The sequence below is a fragment of the Acartia tonsa genome, chromosome 1, assembly GCF_053477335.1.
Source record: "Acartia tonsa isolate MP-2025a chromosome 1, ASM5347733v1, whole genome shotgun sequence".
NCBI lineage: Eukaryota > Metazoa > Arthropoda > Copepoda > Calanoida > Acartiidae > Acartia > Acartia tonsa.
The window spans coordinates 36909880-36932800 of NC_137260.1; the positions used below are offsets into that span (position 1 = coordinate 36909880).

General features: G+C 32.8%; 2 protein-coding genes across 2 annotated transcripts in view; both read right to left on the reverse strand.

Annotated features, from left to right (window-relative positions):
• Positions 1–1272, reverse strand: part of LOC145318685 (paladin-like) — a 29357-nt gene extending 28085 nt beyond the window's left edge. The window contains exon 1 of the mRNA XM_080160131.1: positions 1137–1272. The gene's annotated coding sequence lies outside the window, so the exon portion shown is untranslated. The remainder of the gene's footprint in view (positions 1–1136) is intronic.
• On the reverse strand, positions 1256–22865 carry LOC145318709 (uncharacterized). The gene is made up of 16 exons (XM_080160171.1): positions 22792–22865; positions 22310–22362; positions 21608–21734; positions 21085–21169; positions 20642–20724; positions 20183–20283; positions 19937–20012; positions 19485–19546; positions 19318–19390; positions 18884–19004; positions 18364–18501; positions 18004–18057; positions 17757–17811; positions 17283–17331; positions 1886–2004; positions 1256–1502 (listed from the first exon to the last, which is right to left on the reverse strand). The coding sequence occupies exons 1-16, from the start codon at positions 22835–22837 to the stop codon at positions 1440–1442; spliced, it is 1305 nt and encodes a 434-aa protein (XP_080016297.1). The 5' UTR covers positions 22838–22865; the 3' UTR covers positions 1256–1439.
• Positions 22866–22921: the final 56 nt, after the last annotated feature.

Below are 22921 nucleotides of genomic sequence, written 5' to 3' on the forward strand. Positions count from 1 at the left end.
GACGTATAAATATTAGTTTTAGAGTAGCTGCACCAAGATAAAACTGTAAAATGGCCGATATCCGTGAGTTGTCCAACAATGTCCTAATTCTAATTATTGCATACAAGTAATTTACATTAGTATGGACTTTCTTTTTGCACTTTTCAGTGTATTCAGGGATACAAGGATGGTACATTGAAAATAAACTTAATTGTTCAATGTATTTTTTTTATTTCTTTTTCCCTAGAAGCAATGTGAAATAAGTAGAGTGATCTAATTGTATCTGTATTAGTTAGATATTTTTTTTCATATTTTAGTTTTCATTTTTGGATAGGTGTATGCTAATTAAAATCCCAAACTTTCAATATAAATAATTTCGTTTAAAAGCCCAATTGTCTTTTTTCTAGAAAATTTAGATTAGAATCATAAGAAAAAAGGATAAGAGGATGAATACTCACCCCTTTTTCATGGTAAAATACTACTTCCCCATCCCTAAATTTAGAAGCAGACGAAAATCAAAAACCGCCCAGGGCTTTTTGTAAGTCAATCATAAATAATAATGTGAATAAAAAGAAAAGCGATATTTAGCAAACAGCCGTGGGCGGTCAGAATCAGCTGAATGTTCATTATGAAAAAAATTTCCCCCTTTTTAGAAATAGAAGGATTCATCTTTCATGAACAAATTTTTTTAAATAAAAATAAAATTCTATGTAATTTTTAATTAAAACATTAAAATGAAAATATCTTATCTAATATTCTTGCCCTAAATATGGAAATAGTAAAAAAATATTTTTTAAAATAATTTTTAATCCTCCCATTTGAAAAGTAGTGGAATAGCAATAAATTTTAGCGCGGCAACAGCGCTAAGTAGGCCTCTAGGCCCACTGCCTATTTTCGTCTTCTAGTTGCTTCGATTCCTCTCTTTTATTTTTTTCTCTATGATTAGAATACTTGTAACCGGAGATTTATTCTGTCCCTCCATTCCTGAGATGAGAATAAGAGATGTTAAATGTTTAGGGAGGTCATTAGAATTAAATCCGCAAATAGAACCGAAATTAGTGCATGCATACTAGAGATACGTTTCATTTTTCAAAATTATTTTTGGCGAAGCATCTCTTTTGTACTTTTAAATACGTAGATATGTTTTAATATCTTACCTCAATTAAAAACAAATGATAATCCATTTTTTTGCATTTTATGATTCAAAATAAAGTCAACAGTAGATTTTTTAATCTGAAAATAATCTGAAAACAGCAACGCAGTAAACGAGTTAAGACATTTTTATGATTTTTTTATTGACTTAATTGTTTAAGATTAGTGTAAAGTAAAACAACCAACTGGTATGACAATCAATAAATCACAATTTTAAGCAGAAATACAAAACATAATAGTAAGTAAGTTGAAAAAAAATTATAGCATATAATGATGAGTACTTGTTTTTTTTAAAATGGAAGTGTTTTTTATGCTTTAGCAAACATCTTGCTGTACAGTCCTTTCTCCTTCTCCTTGTAGTCTGAAATCTCCTAAATAAATTTGTCTTTTTTGGTTCACATAAAACTCATTGTACAACCAACATTAAAAGTAAAATTCTAAAACTATATATATTTTCAAGGAAAATAAAACGTGGATATTGTAGGGTAATTTTTGCTAATTTATAGTTCAATACGTTCCTCCATGGTAAGAGAAGGGGATTGGGTAGTCACAAGCAGGGGGGGGGGGGGGGTATCGTTAATTTAGCCAATTGGGAGAAACATTTTATCAGGGTATGCGAGAATCTCTCACAATACCACGTATTCTATATCCATTTTGCACTTCTACTTACATCCAGTCATGCATGATGCAGCATCTGTTACAGCAGTCCTATATGTGTTAAGATCATAACCTATTTAAAAAAATGAAAGTTGACCTTCTTTAACACTTGAATTTCTTTCTTTACGGCAGCATCGTTTGGTTTCATCTTCAAGACATCATTCAAGTCTTTGTTGGCCTCTGTGTAGTTCTTGTTTCCAACATAAGCTTTTCCTCTCCTTTGGTATTACATTGATGTTTCTCATTTAGAAAAGCATCGAATACACTTTATTAAACAAAGATTGCAAGCTAGTTCATAATAGAAGAATTGTAGGAAAAAGCATTATATTTCGTGTTTGGATTACTATGAAAGACAAATTATTAACTAAACTTAATATTGCTAATACTTACAACTCATAAACATGGGCAATCTTATTTTTAAAGATAAAAAATTATCTTTCAGTATGGCTTCAAAATTGATTAATATCAGCTAGATAAGAACTGGTAATCACCCATACTGGCAAATCTTGTATAACATCGTATTACAGACAATTTTCCACGAATATTAAATAATAAGAATAAGAGTTAATAAGCCAGTTTTGTCATTTAAACATCCACTGAAAGCTGTCTATAATACGATGCAATAAACAACTATACCAAAATGTATTATTAGTACACACAAAATTGTTTATTTCTTTTGTGATAAAAATTTATGTACACATTTTTAAATTTAGATTTTGTTATTTTAATATGCATTTAAATTGCTAAGATGAACAAAATTATTAAATAATCCAGGGTTCGGAAGCCGCGCTATCAGCCGCGCGGCTGCGGCTGAATCCTAATTTGCGGCTGCGGCTGCGGCTGATGTGGCTGAGGCTTATAGTTATGGAAGTGGCTGAGAGTGGCTGAGGCTTAGTGCGGCTGAGAGTGGCTGCGGCTGAATGCGGCTGAGGCTTAATAAGAATTGGGGTGGCTGAGGCTTACAGTGGCTGAATTGGAATTTTGTGGCTGAGGCTTCGAGCGGCTGAGGCTTACAGTGGCTGAGGGTGGCTGAGGCTTACAGTGGCTGAAGGATTTGTGGCTGAGGCTGCGGCTTACTGAAAGCCGCGCGGCTCATAGCGGCTGCGGCTTACAGTGGCTGATTGGAAAATTAAGCCGCGCGGCTGAGTGAGGCTGAGGCTGAGAGTGGCTGATAACATAATTAAGCCTCGCGGCTGATCCTGAGGCTGCGGCTTACTGAAAGCCGTGCGGCTGAGGCTGTGGCTGAATTAAATTCAGCCGCGCAGCTGAATGCGGCTGCGGCTGAATACAATATTAAGCCTTGCGGCTGATCTTATGGCTGATTACAAAATAAGCTTTGCAGCTGAGGCTTCGGCTAAATTGGATTTTTTAAATGCATTCTAGGACATTTTTTGGAGAGTTGAGGGTGGTTAGGGGTTGTGAGAATAGGAGTGGAGGGAAGAGGGGGGAGGACAGCAGGATTTTTTCAAATGTTTGATTCAGAATTAGTACCCAAATTTTATACTGGTACCCAAAGTTTTATACTGGTACACAAAGTTTATTCTGGTACCCAAAGTTTTTTTCTAGTACCCAAAGTTTTTTTCTAGTACCCAAAGTTTTATACTGGTACCCAAAATTATATACTAGTACTCAAATTTTATTCTGGTACCCAAAGTTTTATTCTAGTACCCAAAGTTTTATACTGGTACTCAAAGTTTTATACTGGTACCCAAAGTTTTAGTCTGGTACCCAAAGTTTTAGACTAGTACTCAAATTTTATTCTGGTACCCAAAGTTTTATACTGGTACCAAAAGTTTTATACTAGAACCCAAAGTTTTATACTGGTACCCAAATTTTACTGGTAACCAAAGTTTTATACTGGTACACAAAGTTTTATACTGGTACCCAAAGTTTTATACTGGTACCCAAAATTTTATACTGGTACCCAAAGTTTTATTCTGGTACCCAAAGTTTTATACTGGTACCCAAAGTTTTATACTGGTACCCAAAATTTTATACTGGTACCCAAAGTTTTATACTGGTACCCAAAGTTTTATACTGGTACCCAAAATTATATACTAGTACTCAAATTTTATTCTGGTATCCAAAGTTTTATTCTAGTACCCAAAGTTTTATACTAGTACTCAAAGTTTTATACTGGTACCCAAAGTTTTAGTCTGGTACCCAAAGTTTTTATACAGGTACCCAAAGTTTTAGACTAGTACTTTTTATTCTGGTACCCAAAGTTTAATACTGGTACCAAAAGTTTTATAATAGAACCCAAAGTTTTATACTGGTACCCAAAGTTTTATACTGGTACCCAAAGTTTTAAACTGGTACCCAAAGTTTTATACTGGTACTAAAAATTTATACTGGTACCCAAAGTTTTTTACTGGTACCCAAAGTTTTATACTAGAACCCAAAGTTTTATACTGGTACCCAAAGTTTTATACTGGTACCCAAAGTTTTAAACTGGTTACCAAAGTTTTATACTGGTACCCAAAGTTTTATACAGTTACCCAAATTTTATACTGGTACCCAAATTTTATACTGGTACCCAAAGTTTTATACTGGTACCCAAAGTTTTATACTGGTACCAAAAATTTTATACTAATACCTAAAATTTTGTTTTAATATTGGTACCCAAAGTTTTATACTGGTACCCAAATTTTATATTGGTACCCAAAGTTTTATACTGGTACCCAAAGTTTTATACTGGTACCCAAAATTTTATACTAATAGCCAAAAATTTATTCTGGTACCCAAAGTTTTGTAATGGTACCCAAAGTTTCATACTGGTACCCAAAGTTTTATACTAATAGACAAAAATTTATTCTGATACCCAAAGTTTTATACTGGTACCCAAAGTTTAATACAAGTTTTTTAGCAGTAGGAATTTATTTCAACATCTTTAGTTATGATGCAGTACAAAGCCTATCAACTCCCAGATGACGAGCCAATGCGCTACATGTTGAGCCACGGTCGAGGGTTTCTATGACATTAACTCAAGGTCCAACAACCCTGGATTTATATCTTTCCTTTGTGCCTGTTTATGAGCCGAGGAACTTTTCATGTTGCACACCTAGTATCTAGGAACCATTTAATGTCTACAGTTATAACGCAGTGTCTGGGCGAGATTTGAACCTATTACATGATGCGCTACTTGTTGAACCTTGGGGAACCAATTCTTTCCTTTTCTGTATTAGTTTAAGTAACATCTATCCAGCAACCAACTTTTTTTTATTGAACTACCTGCCTGAAAGTTTTATGGTAATGAGTTACGCCTGTTTATGAGCCAAGGAAATCCTCCTACTCCAACTTTACATGTTGCACACCTGCCATAGCAGCAGTAGGAACCATTTAATGTCTTCAGTTATAACGCAGTGTCTGGCCGAGATTCGAACCTATTACCTCCCTGATGACAAGCAGATGCGCTTCTTGTTGAACCTTGGATAATTAAGGGGAACTGATTCTTTCCAATTTAAGTGACATCTATCCAGCAACCAACTACCTGCCAGAAAGTCCTATGGAACCATTTAACGTCTTCAGTTTTCACGCAGTGTCTGGCCAAGATTCGAACCTATTACCTCCATGATGACAAGCAGATGCGCTACATGTTGAGCCATTGTACACAGGTTACATTTGTCTTAAAAATAATCGTCTTTAAAATGCTTATCATATGTACACTTGCAATAAATGTATTACTAACTTACCTCTTATGAAAAATGTTTTTTTTACAAAAGTGCTTTTTATTACAATTATTCATGGGTATAATTTTTATGACAAACTTTTTATGTCACATAATCTTAATGACAAATGTAATTATGAAGTTATTACAAAAAATACTAAACAATAGGTACTGGAAAAAGAAGAACTGAATTAAAATAATATTTTGGGGGGTAGGGTGATTTTTATTGGGTGGGGAGGGCCGGGGCAAGTAAATCCCATTTTTAATTTTGGGGTGATGTTTAATTTTTTTTCTAAGGCAATTTTTTTCTGGTAGTGTGATGGTACCCTCCCCCACAATAGTTGTAAACCTTCCCAGTACCTATAAGAAACTACCCTGAATAGGAGCACCATATAGGTTTAGTAGTTAGCGAGATCCTGTAGTACAAACAGATAGACAGACAAACAAACAGACAGACAAACAAACAGACAGACAAACAAACAGACATCATAATACTTAATGATCTAAAAATAAGACAAATTTTCATTTTGAAATATTGGAGCTCTGATAGCTTTTTGGTACAGTAACAGCTTTGAACCATCTATCATCCAGGTTCGAATCCCAGAAGAAAAAAAAATTGGGGGGGATGAAGGGTGACTTTTATTAATTTTTTATGGGAAAATAGGGGGGATTTTGGTTGATTTTTTTAAACAAAATTCAAAAACTTGGAAAAGGCAATTTAAAAAGTTTTCATTAGTTCAGTAGTTATCGAATTCTTAATCTACAGACAAAATAACTTAAAAGATTATTGGACCCGGCCAGCTGCTAGCAAGAATATGACTGCCCCTTTTTATTCTGTTTATTTCCCTTGCCCCCACCTCCCTTCTCCCTTCTCCCCGTCTGCTACATTCCAAACTAACACAACAAGTGTTTATTTCCCTTGCCCCCACTTCCCTTATCCCTTCTCCCCGTCTGCAATATTCAAAACATACATAACGAGTTGCGGCATTTCATGCGCAAGTCCCCAAACTCAGTCAGAAACTGATAACTTCTTGCACATTCCCTTTAAGCCAGTCCCCAAAGTCTGAGACTCCTAAAAATTGAATATTTGATCCATTGTCCCCTCCCTTACTCCCTGTGCACTAACCCTTAGAACATAGGTGTAAAGCAATTTTATATTAAAATTTAGTTAATAATATTACAAATAAAGTAAGTTTACATAGAACAAATCTCCTCTAATCTTTTTTTACACATTATATTCACCCTCCTGTTATAATTTTTTTTCAACTTGAGAGGAAAATAACTAAATATAAATGAGAGGAAACAAAAATTATTGTCCATTGTCCATAGCAGAATAAAAACTTTAATCACATTCAATTCTTGGTGGAATTGAACCAAGAACCTTTCCAACACACGACTGCCACACTAACCCCTAGACCAAAGGTGACAGAAATTTTGAAGAAAAATTTAGGTCTAAATATCACAATTATAATAAATTATTGGGTGCTTAATTTCATAGGTATAACTCTTATGTACATACTTTTAAAACCTGTTTTAATATGTAATGAGCTAATGGTTAAAGGATACTAGTGGCTGCGCCTCTAAAACCTCTAGGAATACTTAAGGGAAGCAAAAATAATTTATTTTGAGGGTCATCTTTTTTTGGGAGAGAAAAGATACATTTCCCCAATGATGTGTCTACTAGATATTTTAAATATTAACTATTCTAAACCCTAAACGTATCGTATTTCGAGTAAATTTGGAAGGGAATTCAGAGATATGAAAATATTGAAATTGGGGAATATTTATATACGTGTGCAAGAATTCTATTTCAAAAATAGGATATTAATTCCCCTCTCACTTCGTTCAAAAATACATCCCTATTTCTATTTTTCTAAATATTCAAATTTCTTAATATTTATATACGAAGTACTTGGTAAATAAATAGAAGATTTTGAAAAATAATAAATTTTTACGTTTTATATTTCTATTTCGAAATAAATCACGCAATCTTAAATTAAGTATGTTCGTTAAACAATTCCGAAATAAAATTTTTAGATAGATAGATAAACCCATAGATAGATAGAATCGAATAAAAAGAAATAGCCTGAAACCTGTCCATACAACAATACTTAGCTTCCCTAACAATTTAATATTGAGTAGTTAAGCAATTAAGAGAGAGAGAGAGAAAGAGAGAATATGAGAGAGAACGAGAGAGAGAGAGAGAAAGAGAGAGTCAGAGAAAGAGAGAAAGAGAGAGAATGAGAGAAAGAGAGAGAAAGAAAGAGAGAGAGAGAGAGAAAGAGAGAGAGAGAGAGAGAGAGAGAGAGAGAGAGAGAATAACATAAAGAGAGAAAGAGAGAGAGAGAGAGAGAGAGAGAGAGAGAGAGAGAATAAGAGAAAGATAGATTCAGAGAGAGAGAGAGTAAGAGAGAGAGTAAGAGAGAGAGAGAGAAAGAGACAGACAGAGAGAGATAGAGAGAGAGTCAGAGAGAAAGAGACAGACAGAGAGAGAGAGAGATAATAAGAGAAAGAGAGAGTCAGAGAGAGAGAGAGAGAGAATAACATAAAGAGAGAAAGAGGGAGAGAGAGTTAGAAGGAAAGAGAGAGAGATTGATAGAGAGAGAGAGTTTTGACTTTTGACGGAGAAACTCACTCACACTAAACTATATTAACCAATAGAAAATTTCAGCGGTAAACAAATTAACCAATGACAGATGAGCATTCATATAGGCGCTAAATAAATATCCCTTTAGATCTCATACATGCTCCATTATTACATTATACTGTTTAAATTTCTTTCTTGAAAACCTTTTTTTAGACAAGATTTTTTTCTAATTCTGTCTGCACGGTCATCAGTTTGTAATTTGGATGGGTTAGAATTGTTCTATTGTTTTCAAACTTTGCATGATGATTCCAATAACAGTTAGGTACGATTTAGAAAGCATAGCAACTCTATGAAAATCCGAATGTCCATTTAAAATAGGGTGATTTTTAACGTTTTTTTTGCAACATTTTTTTGTGTGATATTCATCTGGATTTTGGAATATTGATTCCTATGACAACAATGTTCAAAATCTCTATTAAAATAATTATGTATTATATAAATCCTGGGCAGGCTTTTAACCTCTCCTGGTTTGATTGTAGAGAGGGGGGGGGGAGGGTAGTTTAACCCCAATTTTTAAAAATCAAGTACAGATTAACTCATAACCATTAAATAAAAATAAATGGGCGGAGACAATAGTCTATGACCGTATTCTAATAGAGATTAATACCTGACCGTTTCGTTTTTTAGGAAATAAATGGGCGGAGATTAATGTCCGTTTTAATATGGGGCGGGGATTAACACACATTCCAATGACCGTTAAGATACACTCATGACCGTTTTAACCACGGCAATTTCAAATAAATATTTGGCAGGGAGGAAGTGGACATTGGGCTGTTTATTACACTAGTCTCTAGGGTTTTTAATTTCTTATTCGTTGGCTTAACAACTTTGGGAATTTTGATTGGTTCATTTAGTTGTGTCAAAACGTTTCAACCACTAACTGTGATCTACATTAGGGATGTGTGTTAATTTAAAGGCCATCGTCATATTCCTTCTGATCCCTGATTTATATAAATAGATTTATCACTGAAAGTGTATTAATGATAAACCCCCATGTCTGTTTGTTAATTTCTTTAGGTCCTTATTCATATTTATAGAAATGATAAGTAAAGGAGGATGGGGGGGTGTATTTGTGCTTAACAGGTACTTTGTGTGAAAGCACCCATCAATTTCCCTAACTAAGAAACATCATTTTAAAGATATTTCAGTTATTAATTTATAGTCCCAGACTTTTATACTTTTAGGTTAGGAAGGGATCTAAAAGGATAAGACAATGGCTGTTAAATTCATGTACATCCCAACCAATTAAAATTCAGGAAAAGTCCCCAAAGTTGTTAAGCCAACAAATAAGAAAATGCTTTTTATAAAACTTTGGGGACATGTGATATAAATAGCCCATTGTTCCCTTTCTCTAATATTTACTTTCAATTTTAGGATTTGATTATAATACTTTACCTTGTTGTACTAAGAATCATTATTTAAAAAATCAGATGAATAAGATAATTATGTCATACAAAATTGTTTTGTCAAAGTGTCAAGAAAATCAGCATGTTTTAAATGGATATACGGACTTTCTGGTAACGATTATAGTGTTGCTATGCTTTCTAAATTGTACCTAACTGTCATAGGAATCATCATGCACAGTTTGAAATCATTAGGACAATTCTAACATGCCTAAATTAACGAAAAGAACCAACAAAAGAGAAAGAGAGAGAAAGAAAGAGAAAAAGAGATAAAATGAATATAAAAGATAAAGAAAGAAAACACTTGATTATACAGATGCTTCGCTTATAATATTGAACATTGTTTGAATTTTTGAAAAGGAACCAGCATGTTTTTAAATGGATGTGATTCTGGTAATGATTATAGAGTTGCTACACTTCATAAATTATACCTAACTATTATTGGAATCATCATGTAAAGTTTAAAATCGATAGTATAATTGTAACATGTCTATTTTAGTTATCATTTCACAAATAAAAAATTTGGCAAAAAGTAAAATCATCATGTTTTAAATGGACATACGGACATTCTGGTAACGATTATAGAGTTTCTAACAAGGCCAATAAAATCTAAAATATTACATTTATATAGTTCATAGAAGCGAAGCTCCTCTATAATTAGGTTTAGCCAGTTAATCATTAAACAGCTTCCTTAAAATTAAGTTATCCATCTTAGGTAAGCTTCATATAGGTCCCCGTATAGTTTAAGGGAAACCATAAGGGATAAGACAATGAGCGATAAATTTATTTACATCCCCAAAGATTGATGCTCAACTTAATGAACAAACCATTAAAGTCCCCAAAGTTGTTAAGCCAATGAATAAGTAAACGTTATCATAAAAAACTTTGAATTGACAAAATTGTCCTATAGGAAGAATTATTAGGGGGGGGGGGATGTATGAAGTGAGAGAGAGTGAGTGTTTATTTAACTCCTCCCCCCCCCCCCCCAAGAAATGCTAAGATTGCATTCCTAAGATACAGGGATAGAGCAATAATTCAGACCAGAAAATTGTAGACTGATCATTAATGATATTGTCTTCCTATTGAAAACTTCGGATCATGTAACTTGTAGATGCAGCGCTGCACTTACAAGTAACATGTTGTTAAGCCATCAAATAAGAAAATATTATAAAACTTTTGGGATTAGTGTAATAAACATCCCATTGTCCCCTATCTCTTTGAACTTTGAAAAGTATATTTGATGAAAATCTTCGTAAAAAAATCCGACATAAATCTTTAATAGTAACCTTTTTATAGACGAATGTTAGGAGTTATACATTATAGAATTGTAGAATAGCTTTGCTATTAAAAAGTTAAGTAGTATGTAGTTGAAATATTGAGAAGATAAATAATATCAATGGTCAGGTTTTAAGCTAGTTTCTCTATAAAATATAAGATATCCCTAGGAACATGGGACGAAGCTACTAGTAAGTTAGAAAGTTTCCCCTCCTTCCCCTAACAAATTTTAGTTACAAGAAACAAAATCCTTTTAAGTTTTGCTCACTAATTGTTTTCCCCTTTTTTAGTGGCACAGCTGCTCTATAACTAGGTTAGGTCAGTCTAAAAGTCAAAATATCTTGCAATCAATATTAAGAAAAATCAGGGTTCTTAAGAGATAAGACAATGGCCAATAAATTGATGTACATCCTCAACAATGATACACAAAATTACCTTCTATGAATATGTCACTCTCTAGATTAAATAACTTAAACTACAATACACAAATAATCTTGTTGTATGTATTTCTATCAATGATTTTGGATCTAGTCAACCTTGTTTTTATTATTGCATGAAAGGATGGGGGAGGGGAGGGGAGGTCATGTTATAATTATCAAATTACAATATGACGTCTATTTGGGGGGGGGGGGGGGAATGACATGTATACACGGGTCATTTAATGTGATTTAGATGTACACTTGTACATTTAAATTATGCTTATTTTGATATTCCGACCATAAACACCAAAAATAGAAAGACAGAAGGACATTTCAAAATATAGAGTAGCTTCGAAAGTTTGGAAAGTCAACTCCTAAGTCTAACCCAGAAGAATGAAGGGATAATAAATAAAAGTAAAAGTTTTCCTCCCCCACAATCTACAATACAAAGTAGAATGATGTCTGTCTGTCTGTCCCTTAAGATCTTTGTAACTGCTGGATTCTACTCTTCAGGGAATATACCTACTGGTCCTGTGGTGGTTATAGGCTATTTGTATTGTGTGGGGGGGGGGGACTCGATAATACGATACGAGAAATAACTATTATTGTTCATTTTCTTTAAAGACAAAATTATTTTCATATAATGTTAAACATCAGTTGATTTTTAAAAGCGAAGCTTTTCTATAATTAGAATCGGTCCATTTGTCCGAGACAGATAGCTTTTTCCGTTAATTTAGGCATGTTAGAATTGTCCTATATATTTCTTGCATGGTGATTTCTGTAGTAGTTAGTTAAGATTGAGAAACTCTATAATCATTACCAGAATGTAAGTACGTCCATTTCAAACATGTTAATTCTTCTACTTTTTAACAACAAATGTGATTTAATTATACGATTGATCTGATTTTTGGTATAATGATTCCTGGGACAACAAAGTACAATATTATAAGAGAAACAACACTATAATGAGGTCCTCCTAAAAATCTGAGTATGTCTATAAACATTATCCTGTATCAAACAGTTTTTCAACAAATTTAATTACAATTTTGCTTTTACTCTTATACATTTATACTCTGATTATTCAGTTCTGACACTATATCAGTGTTAATGTCCGTTTGTCCTACACTTTCAGTGCTTCGCTTTTGTGGATGTTGTCATCCTTGTTTCTATATATAATTTTGTTTGTCCATAAAGCCCATAACAGATTAATTTTTAGGGTGATAGACACGTCCTTCTTGTTTCAAGCCTTTTATAATGACTCATATAACATTTCAGCTTTTTAATTTGAATTTAGGTTGCAATTACGCAGCAGTCTAAGTAATGATTTCTCCCTTCCCCTTCCCTTCCCTACCCCATCCCCTCCCCTCCTAATGAATTATCGAACTAACCACCAAGGGAGTTCACTGTTAGCAATCTAAATAGACCACTATTTCTCCCTTGTCATAATATCCACGTATATATCCTTTTCTACAATAGGCAAATGTAGATTACAATTGGTGTTTAAAACATTTCGACACTAAATTAAATGAATCAACCAATCAAAATTCAATTTATTGTTTAGGTCTTGGGATGTTTTGAAGCAATTTTCTGATTTCCCTAGCTTCAAAATACAAATGAGAAAGATTTCTAGTTTCTACAATAAGAAGAGGCGCTAACATTTAGAAAAATTAGAACTAATACAAGAATGACAACATATATCAAAGCGAACCTCTGTAATGGTAGGACAAATAAACTTTATAATTACTTGTAAGTTGTAGAGTGTTAGAACTGAGGGCAGAATATAAATAGATATAAGGACATATAAGATTTTTAGGACTTGATTAGGGAGATGCTTCGCTTATAACATTACTAATATTATGCATGGTTAAAAACTTAAACATTTTAATAGATATTGAAAACAGAAATATACTTTTAATTTTTCATGACTCTATACATGTTTTTTTTATTATCTTTGTCTTAAGATGTATTATGTGTTAAACTTATAATTATTAAACTTTAAAAATTGTAATTTACAGAAGGGGTTGTGTATGATCATTGGGGATGTGAATCAATTTATCTGCCATTGTCTTATCCCTTTAGATCTCATATAAAGAATACAGGACTACAGCCCCTCCAACCCCTTCCCCCCCCATCTAAGGTAATATGATATGAGTCTATTATTAGGTTTGTTTGTTTTTTTTTGGGGGGGGGGGAGGGGGGAGGCTTATGTTCATCATAGCTTAGACATTTTAAAGGCGAGGCTTTTCTATAATTAGGGTTGGTCCTTCCATCCGTCACAAATGGATAGCTTTTTTTGTTAATTTAGGCATGTTTGAGATATCAAGCAGTTTTTTAACAAATTGACTTACAATTTTGCTTCGACTCTTCTGACACTATACAAGTGTTAATATCCGTTTGTCCTACTGTATCAGTGCTTCGCTTTTATGGATCTTGTAATCCTTTCTAAAATTTTCCATGACTGAGTATATACATGTCATACATTTCCCCCCCCCCCCCCCATAAAATGGGATTATCATCATCATAAATAATTAATGGGGGGTGGGGGGACAGAAAGGAAGGGGTTGAACATAGGAATAGTGTGATCAACAGCTCATTGTCCCCTCCCTCCCTGGATATTAATTTTTCCGCCTCCCTTTTTATGTTTTAGGTTATGTCAGTCTAAAAGTCAAAATATCTTGCAATAAAAATTAAAAGTAAGAAAAATCAGGGATCTTAAGAGATAAGACAATAGCCAATAAATTGATGTACATCCCCAACAATGATACAAAATATGGTTCTGATATCGCAAAAACCAATCAACCAATATTATTTTTTTTTATAATTCATTCTATAAAAATAAAAAACTCATCAATATTTAATTTTTTAAAAAAAATTGTATAAAAAGTAAAAAAAAACACTGAGAAAATATTAGGTGTAGAGGTTTCGTGTTTTTTCTAGACAGCCATATTGGCTATTTTTCCAAATTTTGACGAAACGAAAAAATATATTGGAAAATATCAGTAAATATTAACTTTCAGGATCGTAAAAATTTAGAAAAGATTTTAATATTTATGTTTCATGTCTAAATTCAACCCTTTCCCTAATTATTATAAACGACTTTGGACAGTTAGAAAATAGGGGGAATATTAAAGAAATATTGACCCGTTAGTTTCAAATTTCCATCGTCTAAGATCTATTGAATAGATTTCTAGTAGACATATGTCTGCATTTCCCAAAAAAATTATAAAACTTCCCTGGATCAATAAGAAGCTTCACATTACCACTTTATATAATAGAATATGTGGATCTATTAAAAAATAGAAAATTTGTTAATAAAATTATGGACCTCATTTATTGGCCAGTTCATTTATATATCCCATAAGAGGGGAGAGATGGATTAAAGGGGGTGTATGGGGGTTATTGTTATTTTAGCCAGCTGAGATTATTTCTTTATCAGAGTACATGAAAATATGGACAACATCAAAGTAATAATATATCGATTCATGTATTGCTTATAAATTCAGAAATTGTATAACATAATGATAAAGATAAAGAAACATTTTTATTATAATAATTGCAGTTTCGAAAATAAAATCAATTTTAGTAAGCATCTTTGTAAAATAAACAAAATCGGATGATATATGATAATCATTTAACTATTTCAATCTATCGAGTACATAAAGATTATGTAGATTTTTTTGCATATTATACAGGACAATTTATTGCATTTTACAGACCTTTTTTTAACCAACTTTAAAAGTAAAATACATAGCTGTTTAAATTTTTTTTGTTAGAAAACATATTAGGATAATTTGTGTTCAAAATAAACACACACACACACCCTCCCCCCTCCCCAAATCTTAATTTAATTATTTTTATTAATTTAAAAATACTATGAAAAATGAAATATGTATAAATCTTTTTTTTGCATAACTTTTTCAGTGTCTCTCATCAACCACAAAGTATTAAATACATTTAAAATTGAATAAATATCTAAGTAGGAGAAGCTTAATTATATAGAACAAGTATTGCGTACCTAAACGGAAAAATAATAGAGAAGCTACTATGTAACTTGAGTATCACAAAAATTGATTGCCCCCTGTGAGGTTTGAACTCTTGGTCCCTAGTTTACAAGACGAGTGCTCTACCATTGAGCTAAATAGGCCACTTGTACAAGAAAAAAAATTTAAGATAATACAAATTCATAGTGAATATTAAGTAAATTCTGAAAAATTTGTATCTTTTAAAAACAATAAAATTAGGCAAACGTCAGTAGGGCAGTTACCCTATAAATAGTATTCAATAATATTCATAAGTATCAACGTTCAAAAACGTATTGCTCCTGGTGAAATTCGAACTTATAACCCCGGCGTAACAGTGTAGAAGAACCGTGCGCTAACTGATTGCGCCACTGGAGCTCTTACATTACAGGTTCAAACTTTTTGTAGTTGTTCGAGATGGTAGTTTCTATGTTGTAATTTTTAAAAAAAATTAAGATAAAATTTTTAAAAAAGAATATAAAAAAATTTAAAAGTATAACATTTAAAAAAAAATACATTTAAAAAAATTATTTTTGGGCGATGGAAATGTCTGACCCCCACCCCAAAATTAGCTCAAAACCATCCAATGTCAATATATATATAACTAGCGGCTACGCCCCTAGAGGCCTCTAGGGGGCACTTGAGAAGAGAGAGAGTCAAATTTAATAACCCAATTTCTTATTTTAAATTTTTAAAGAAAAGTAAAAAAAAAATTTTTTTTTGGGGGGGGGAATTTTTTTTTTTTTGGGGGGGGGGGTGACTCCCCCCTCATTTTTAATTTTAGTTTAAAAAATTTAAAATTTTTTTTTCTTTTGGGGGGGGGATTTTTAATTTTATGGGAGGGTTGGGGGTGTCCCACCCCCAAAAAAATAGTTATAAACCTTCCCAGGACCTATGAGAAGCTACACTGTTAAGGAGAACCCGATCGGTTCAGCGGTTAGCGAGATCCTTCGGTACAGACACACAGACATCCTGTTACTTTAGTAAAAGGATTCCTGAGAAGGACAACATTGTCAGTTCAGTGGTTGCTGAGATCTTAAGCTTCAGACAGACAAAATTAAATGAAAATTAAGCCCCGCGGCTGAATTGACGGCTGAGGCTTCTATTAATTTAACACCTGCGGCTGCGGCTGGGGCTTACAATATCTCAGCCGCGCGGCTGTGTCAAAGCTGCGGCTGAATTTAAAAAATTAAGCTGCGGCTGAGGCTGCGGCTTACAAATATCAAGCCGCGCGGCTGCGGCTGCGGCATAATCATAACTTTGCAGCTGCGGCTGAGGCTTTCTTGAAGCCGCGCGGCTGAGTGCGGCTGCGGCTTCAAATTATTAACAGCCGCGCGGCTGAGTGTGGCTGAGGCTTCCCCAACTATAAGCCGCGCGGCTGATTGCGGCTGAGGCTTAGAGGGGCGTTGGCTGAATGAGGCTTAGTGCGGCTGAGGCTTAATGTGGCTGAATTGGAGTTTTGTGGCTGAGGCTTACAGTGGCTGAGGCTTACAGTGGCTGAATGCGGCTGAGGCTTACAGTGGCTTATGTTTTCTTTAAGCCGCGCGGCTGCGACTAAGGCTGAGGCTTATTGGGTGGCTGAGGAAGCCGCGCGGCTGATTTTGAGGCTTCTCGTAAGCCGCGCGGCTGATGGTGGCTGAGGCTGAGGCTGCGGCTGCGGCTTCCGAACCCTGAAATAATCCTATCTAGGTTAAAATAATAATGCTTTTTAAAAATAACAATTAATGTCTATTTGTACTTTAAAATCATAACAATAAAAGAAGAAAACTAATTTTTTGGTAAAATCGTTTGAACAAAAACAAACTGCGATAAAACCTCTTTAAAAAAATGTTCCATCCTTTGGGATTCTTTCACTGACTTTGTGACAAAAGTTACCCGATGAGTATCATATGAGATGGGGAAGGGGACATTGAACTATGAATATGACAGCCCCCAAAGTTTTAAAAGCATGTTTTTTCATCAGTTAACTTAAAATTTTAGGGATTTTGCACATAATGTACATCATATTATTGTCCATTGTCTTATCCCAAAAAGGCTAGTTAGATAAATAAAATTCAATGTTATTCCTGAATTTAGCTTTGACAGTCCATTCTGGAAGAAAATCTGAATTGTCCTGCAATTAGAAATTAGATTAAGTGTTTTTATAAGTTAACTCAAATCAGTGCATAATTGGACTGAAAATTAAACTGGTACCTAAAGTTTTATAATGTTATGTTATTCGTTGACTTAAAAACTTTGGACACTTTTGTTGAACTTTAATTGGTTGGTTACAAACTAGTAGAGTCTAAACTTTTAAACCAATAAGGGGGTGGGGGTTTAATGCAACCATCCCGTAATCAGTAAGCAAATGATTACGAGATGGTTGCATTAACCCCCCCCCCCTTTTCAGCTATAGAAGGGTTAATTCTGTTTATCAACATTGGTAATGGTTATCAATTTATCATCCATTGTCTTATCCCTTAAAATCCCTGAGAATTAAAAAAAGAAGTAAATAGCAGAATCACTGCTCCTGATTAAATGAAAGTATTTAACTCTTACCTTGAATTCAAGAATTTTGTTACATTCGCTTATAGCCATTTCATAATCTTTAAGCCTAAAATTATAGCTATCATAAAACCAAATAGTCAGAAAACACATCTAAAGGTAATGATACATTTTAAACAGCAATTAGGTAGAATATTTGAGTAGTATTTCATATTTCATGGTTTAAAAAAATTAGGGTAAAAATATACCTATTATATGTATTAAAACAGAACAACATCTTTAAAATGTATAGTTGTATTACCTCAAATGAACAGCAGCTTGATTAAGGATACAAGGGGCTTCAATCTCGCGAATTCTAAATAAAAATCATGATAAATAACATAAATTTAAGATTTAATCAATTTGCTGTATTTCAATAAATATAAAATTAGTATTACTGAGCAAAACCTCGGTAGTTATAATTATAATATAAGCTTACCCAATTTTACCTACATGACCTTTATCTGCAAGTATTAACTGAAAGTAGTACCTACCTAATGAGTTGAGCCTGCTAATCCAATTATTTTTACCATCAGTATCTTTTATCGAACAAAGCAGCAGCAGATACTATTTGGCGAATATTTGAATCAATAAGATTTGTAACTTTGAGTGACAAACAAACCTTGTTTCTTGAAGATCATCCGTCCTGCCAATTGTATCCCTTAACATGGCAATGTATTTGAAACATTTCTGGTATTTTCTGATGGCAGTTCCATTCTCTCCGCGCTTGAAAAAATCATTTCCAGACTCTTTGATGCATCTAAAAACATAAAATTAAAAAAGAAAAGAGAGGTAGGTAAGCTGTTTTTGTACGAACAAAGAACACGTCAATGCTGGACCGTATGCCGTATTAGGTATTAATAATTTTTAGGAAAACTCTAAGTTGTCTCTAAATGGAAGAATTTAAAATTTCCAGTCCTTTTACATTCCTTCAGCTATCCTATTACATTAAGTACCAAGGTTTTTTTTGTCGGAAACTTAAGATTTCTAGAACTGCTAAACCGATTGCATTCTCCTTTCAAGGGAAGCTTGACATGTCTCCATGGATGGTTTTAGTCAATTTTTAAAATCTCGAATACAGAGCCCCATAATATTAGTGGTGCATTCTATAGTTGTATTATAATCTATTAAATTTCAACTACCTTATGATTTCCATGACAGCCTCAAAGTTAGCAGATTTATCCCAGTCCATTTCCAAGTCCTCTGGATGATGGGGGTAAGTGTCCACAGTTCCATCATTACTACAGATACCAAGATCCTCTCCTAAATAATTCAGAACGTTTTGTTTTTGCACAATATTGTACAATAACATGCTATAATTTTAAAATTGTTTGACAACCAATATTAACTTTGGCCTAGAGTTGAAATTTCCATGCCTATCAATACTACAAGCGACTGTGGCTTAAAACGTAAAGTATATCCTTATTGTCTAACAAGTGATAGTTTGAATCTCGGACCACCACCACGTCACAGACGCTAAAAATGGTTCCTATTGCTTCTATATCTACTCGGTCTCGAACACTAAAATCATATAAAAAGCACAGAGGGTAACAACAAGATATCAAATTTTAAACACCTGGAAGAATTTCTCCACAGTCAATGACCTTGACCTCTTGCAAAGGTACATCTGATGAATCAGTTTCAAGAGCCTGAAATAGTTACAGTTGAATTTTAAAATTCAAAACACATTATTGAAATTTAAAATTTATATTTTGTGTAATTTGTAAAAAAAAAAGTCTTTGCCTCGATGTCAGTGATGATTCCATAACCTTTTTTCACAATTCCAAATACAACGTGCTTTCCATCTTAATAAATTATTGTATTTATATTATGTAGTTAGAGGTTTTTATTTAAAAAATTAATTAAACGGAACTTTTCTCATGTAAAATAAGATGCAAATTATCAGCATGTAAAAGGGTTCTTAAGGGATTAGATAATGGACGATAAATGATATATTATACATCCGCTATGATGATAAAAAAATTCCTTTTAATTTTTTTAATTATTGGTGGAAAAGTTTTGACACTACTAGTTAAGAACCAACTAATCAACCATACCTACTAAGTTTTTAACCAAACGAATAAAATAACTTTTTAAAAAAACTTCGGTTACTATTATAATTTAGAGTTCAATTTCTCCTCCCTCCCTGAATAAAATGCAAGAGAAGGATCAAAATTTCTAATTGGAAAGCTTACCTAAATGAGGACAGGCCACAGTAGAGATAAAGAACTGGGATCCATTGGTATTTGGTCCACTGTTGGCCATAGATAACTAAGAATCAATAAACATATAGTAAGAATTGAAATATAGATAGTAGAAAATATTCAACAGTTCGATATTTATATTATTTTCTTGACTGTATTGGACTAAAGTTACTCAAAATTTGTTGGTCAAATGCTCAGCAATGTACTTGTGAAAAAAAGAGAATTTGGATGTTTCACCTGTCCAGGATTTTCATGTTTGAGAAGGAAATTTTCATCCTCAAATTTTTCTCCATAAATACTTTTCCCGCCAGTTCCATTAAAATTTGTAAAATCTCCACCTTAATTAAATAAGTATGTGATCATTATTCAGGGTTAAAGATTAGGCTACTTTATCCTGCACTGATTTTAAGCTGGAAATTATATAATGTTATGTTCGTACCTAACTAGTACCTATCTTTCCTTTTACTAAAAGATGGACTAGAACTAAGAAGAAAGACTAAGCAAAGCACCAAGACATTTAAATCTTCATGATCGGTTCATAAAATTCGAGGGATTTTAAAAAAATAGATTTTCCTGATTTTTACTGTTGGACCATTGTTTAAAGTTATTGATGATTTAACGTATTTTAAGAATATAGCCATTTTTAAATTTTAAGAATTTTAAAGAAATTTGGCAAAAAAATTTAACATCTCCTACCTTGAATCATAAATCTATTGATAATCCTATGAAAAATTGATCCTTTGTAGGACAGGTTCACTCCGTCCCTTTCTCCACCTTCTCCTAATAGGATTTCATACATTTGTTATGTATTTTTTTTTCATTGAAAAGAAAGTAGCAACAACATAAGTAACAAAGTTAATAAAAAGTTATATGTTCTTTTAATTGGCGGAAAGCAATCCATTACTTCGTCGGTTTCAAAATCTTTCATGAACGTGATCATCAAATATAAAACATAACTTATAAAACTAAAAGTTAAGATTACAAATAGTTGATAAAAATGCTAATTTTAGAAAATTTTATGATTTATAAACATTAAACATATTTGAAAATATTTCTTATACTGCAAAATTCCAAAATTTCTGATGCAATGACTCTAATAATATGATTTAAAATTATAAAAATATATGTATGAAAACTTCCCTGTACAGAGCTGTCTAAAATTCTCACAAGTACGAGGAGCAACATTAGCATACAGCTCAATAACAACTCTGCCAACATAATCTCCTAAAAAGTAAAATAATAAGATTAGCTATAAGGAAGCACAAAATACAGAAGAAAGTCTTCTAATGTTACTTTTTAAACAACAAAAAGTGATAACATTCTCAACTTTGGTAGGTAGTAACAGAACAAAATAAAAATATCTTTTGATGTAAAGAGAAGTATTTTACATAAAGAATGGTAAAAATCTAGATAAAAATGTCAATGTTTAAGTAGAAAGGTTTTTTGTATGAAGCTTAAGACTGAACTAAACCGATTAAGTTTTCTATTTCAGGCAAGCTTTACATAGGCCCGTCGAATGATGGATACATGAAGGCTATTCAATTTCCAGAATATAAGTCTTGTGATGGTTTTAATCTTTTTTATATATCTCTCGACCCCTTCGAATAAAGATGCTGGGGGCGACCCGCTAATGTTTTAAAATGAAATATGAAAATGATTAACCTCCAACGCTCATATCCAAGAAGACTAGAGGATTAACAGTATCCTCTTTTGTATGCTCCTTCAGAACTGCCATATTTCCTGAGGCACCAAAAAAGGATGGAGGGAAATCAAAGTCAGGTTTAGTCACCTAAAAAATAATATTCTTTCTCGTATTCATTCGAATCCGGTGGATAGGAACCGGTTCTCATCCATACGAAAAAACTATGTCTAGCATCGAATTATATCCAGCTTTCTACGAATATAAAAATGTACAATCATAAGATTAAAACCAGTTTTTTTAGCCGGTGCCTTCGGCACCTCGGGGCTAAAAAACTAGTTTTAATCTTATGATTGTACATTCTATAACCGCGGAAAGCCGTTTATAATACTTTTATACAAAGGTTTAAAACGAAACCTATCTATATTTCCAGATATGATTTTTTTAGAAGTAGAAGGCAGATTACACGCTTACATTAAAAACATAAATAAACGCATTTAATAGGCTCCACAAATATGTCGTCATTCTATTGGCTAAATTTGTAATTGATTCATTTAAACGCAGACGAAAGAAAGAAAATCCTAAACAAACACATAGATATTGTCTTAAATAAAAACTCATCTTAGTACAATACTTTTGAGAAAAATAGCCTTTTATAAAAAAAAACTGAAAAGATCTGCGAATATTTTCAAAAATGTAGAAAGTAATTCAATAAATAAATGTACCTTAGGTTGACGTTTGGCACTTTTTACCGCAGCCTCTCCTTCTTCTAAGAGTTCTAAAGCATCAAAATGTTTATTAAAATAAGCAATATAGATTCCAGTTATAATGCTATACCTAAATATTTAGGTATTGAGTTTCATTTCAATCAAAGCAAAGCAGCTTCAGTTAATTATATAATGTATCGGATTTTTTACAACAAGCTACCGTTATCCTGTAATTTTTTTAATATTTGTAACCGCTATGTATTTTATATAAATTACAAATGCCGCGTTATTGTAAATTTAGGCCGCTTTTGTTGTCCGTTCTTTAAGAAGAGTACTTACAAAGTATGCATGTTCATGCCGTTGAATTTATAGATTTTTGATCACACTTATAAGATAAAATTATTTTTTTTCCAGATTAAATGTGCAGCTGTCATACAAATATTTTTCCCTCAGTCTGTTTTGGAATTACGGATATTGTTTAAAGCATTTTAAAATACAACCTTGTTCTTCGCTTCCATTTTCGTTCACTTTCTCAGTTTCAGTCATTTTTAACTGAAAAAATACAAACTATAGAATTTCCATATTATTTTAACTATATTATGAATATAAATATCCTAACAAAATAATTCA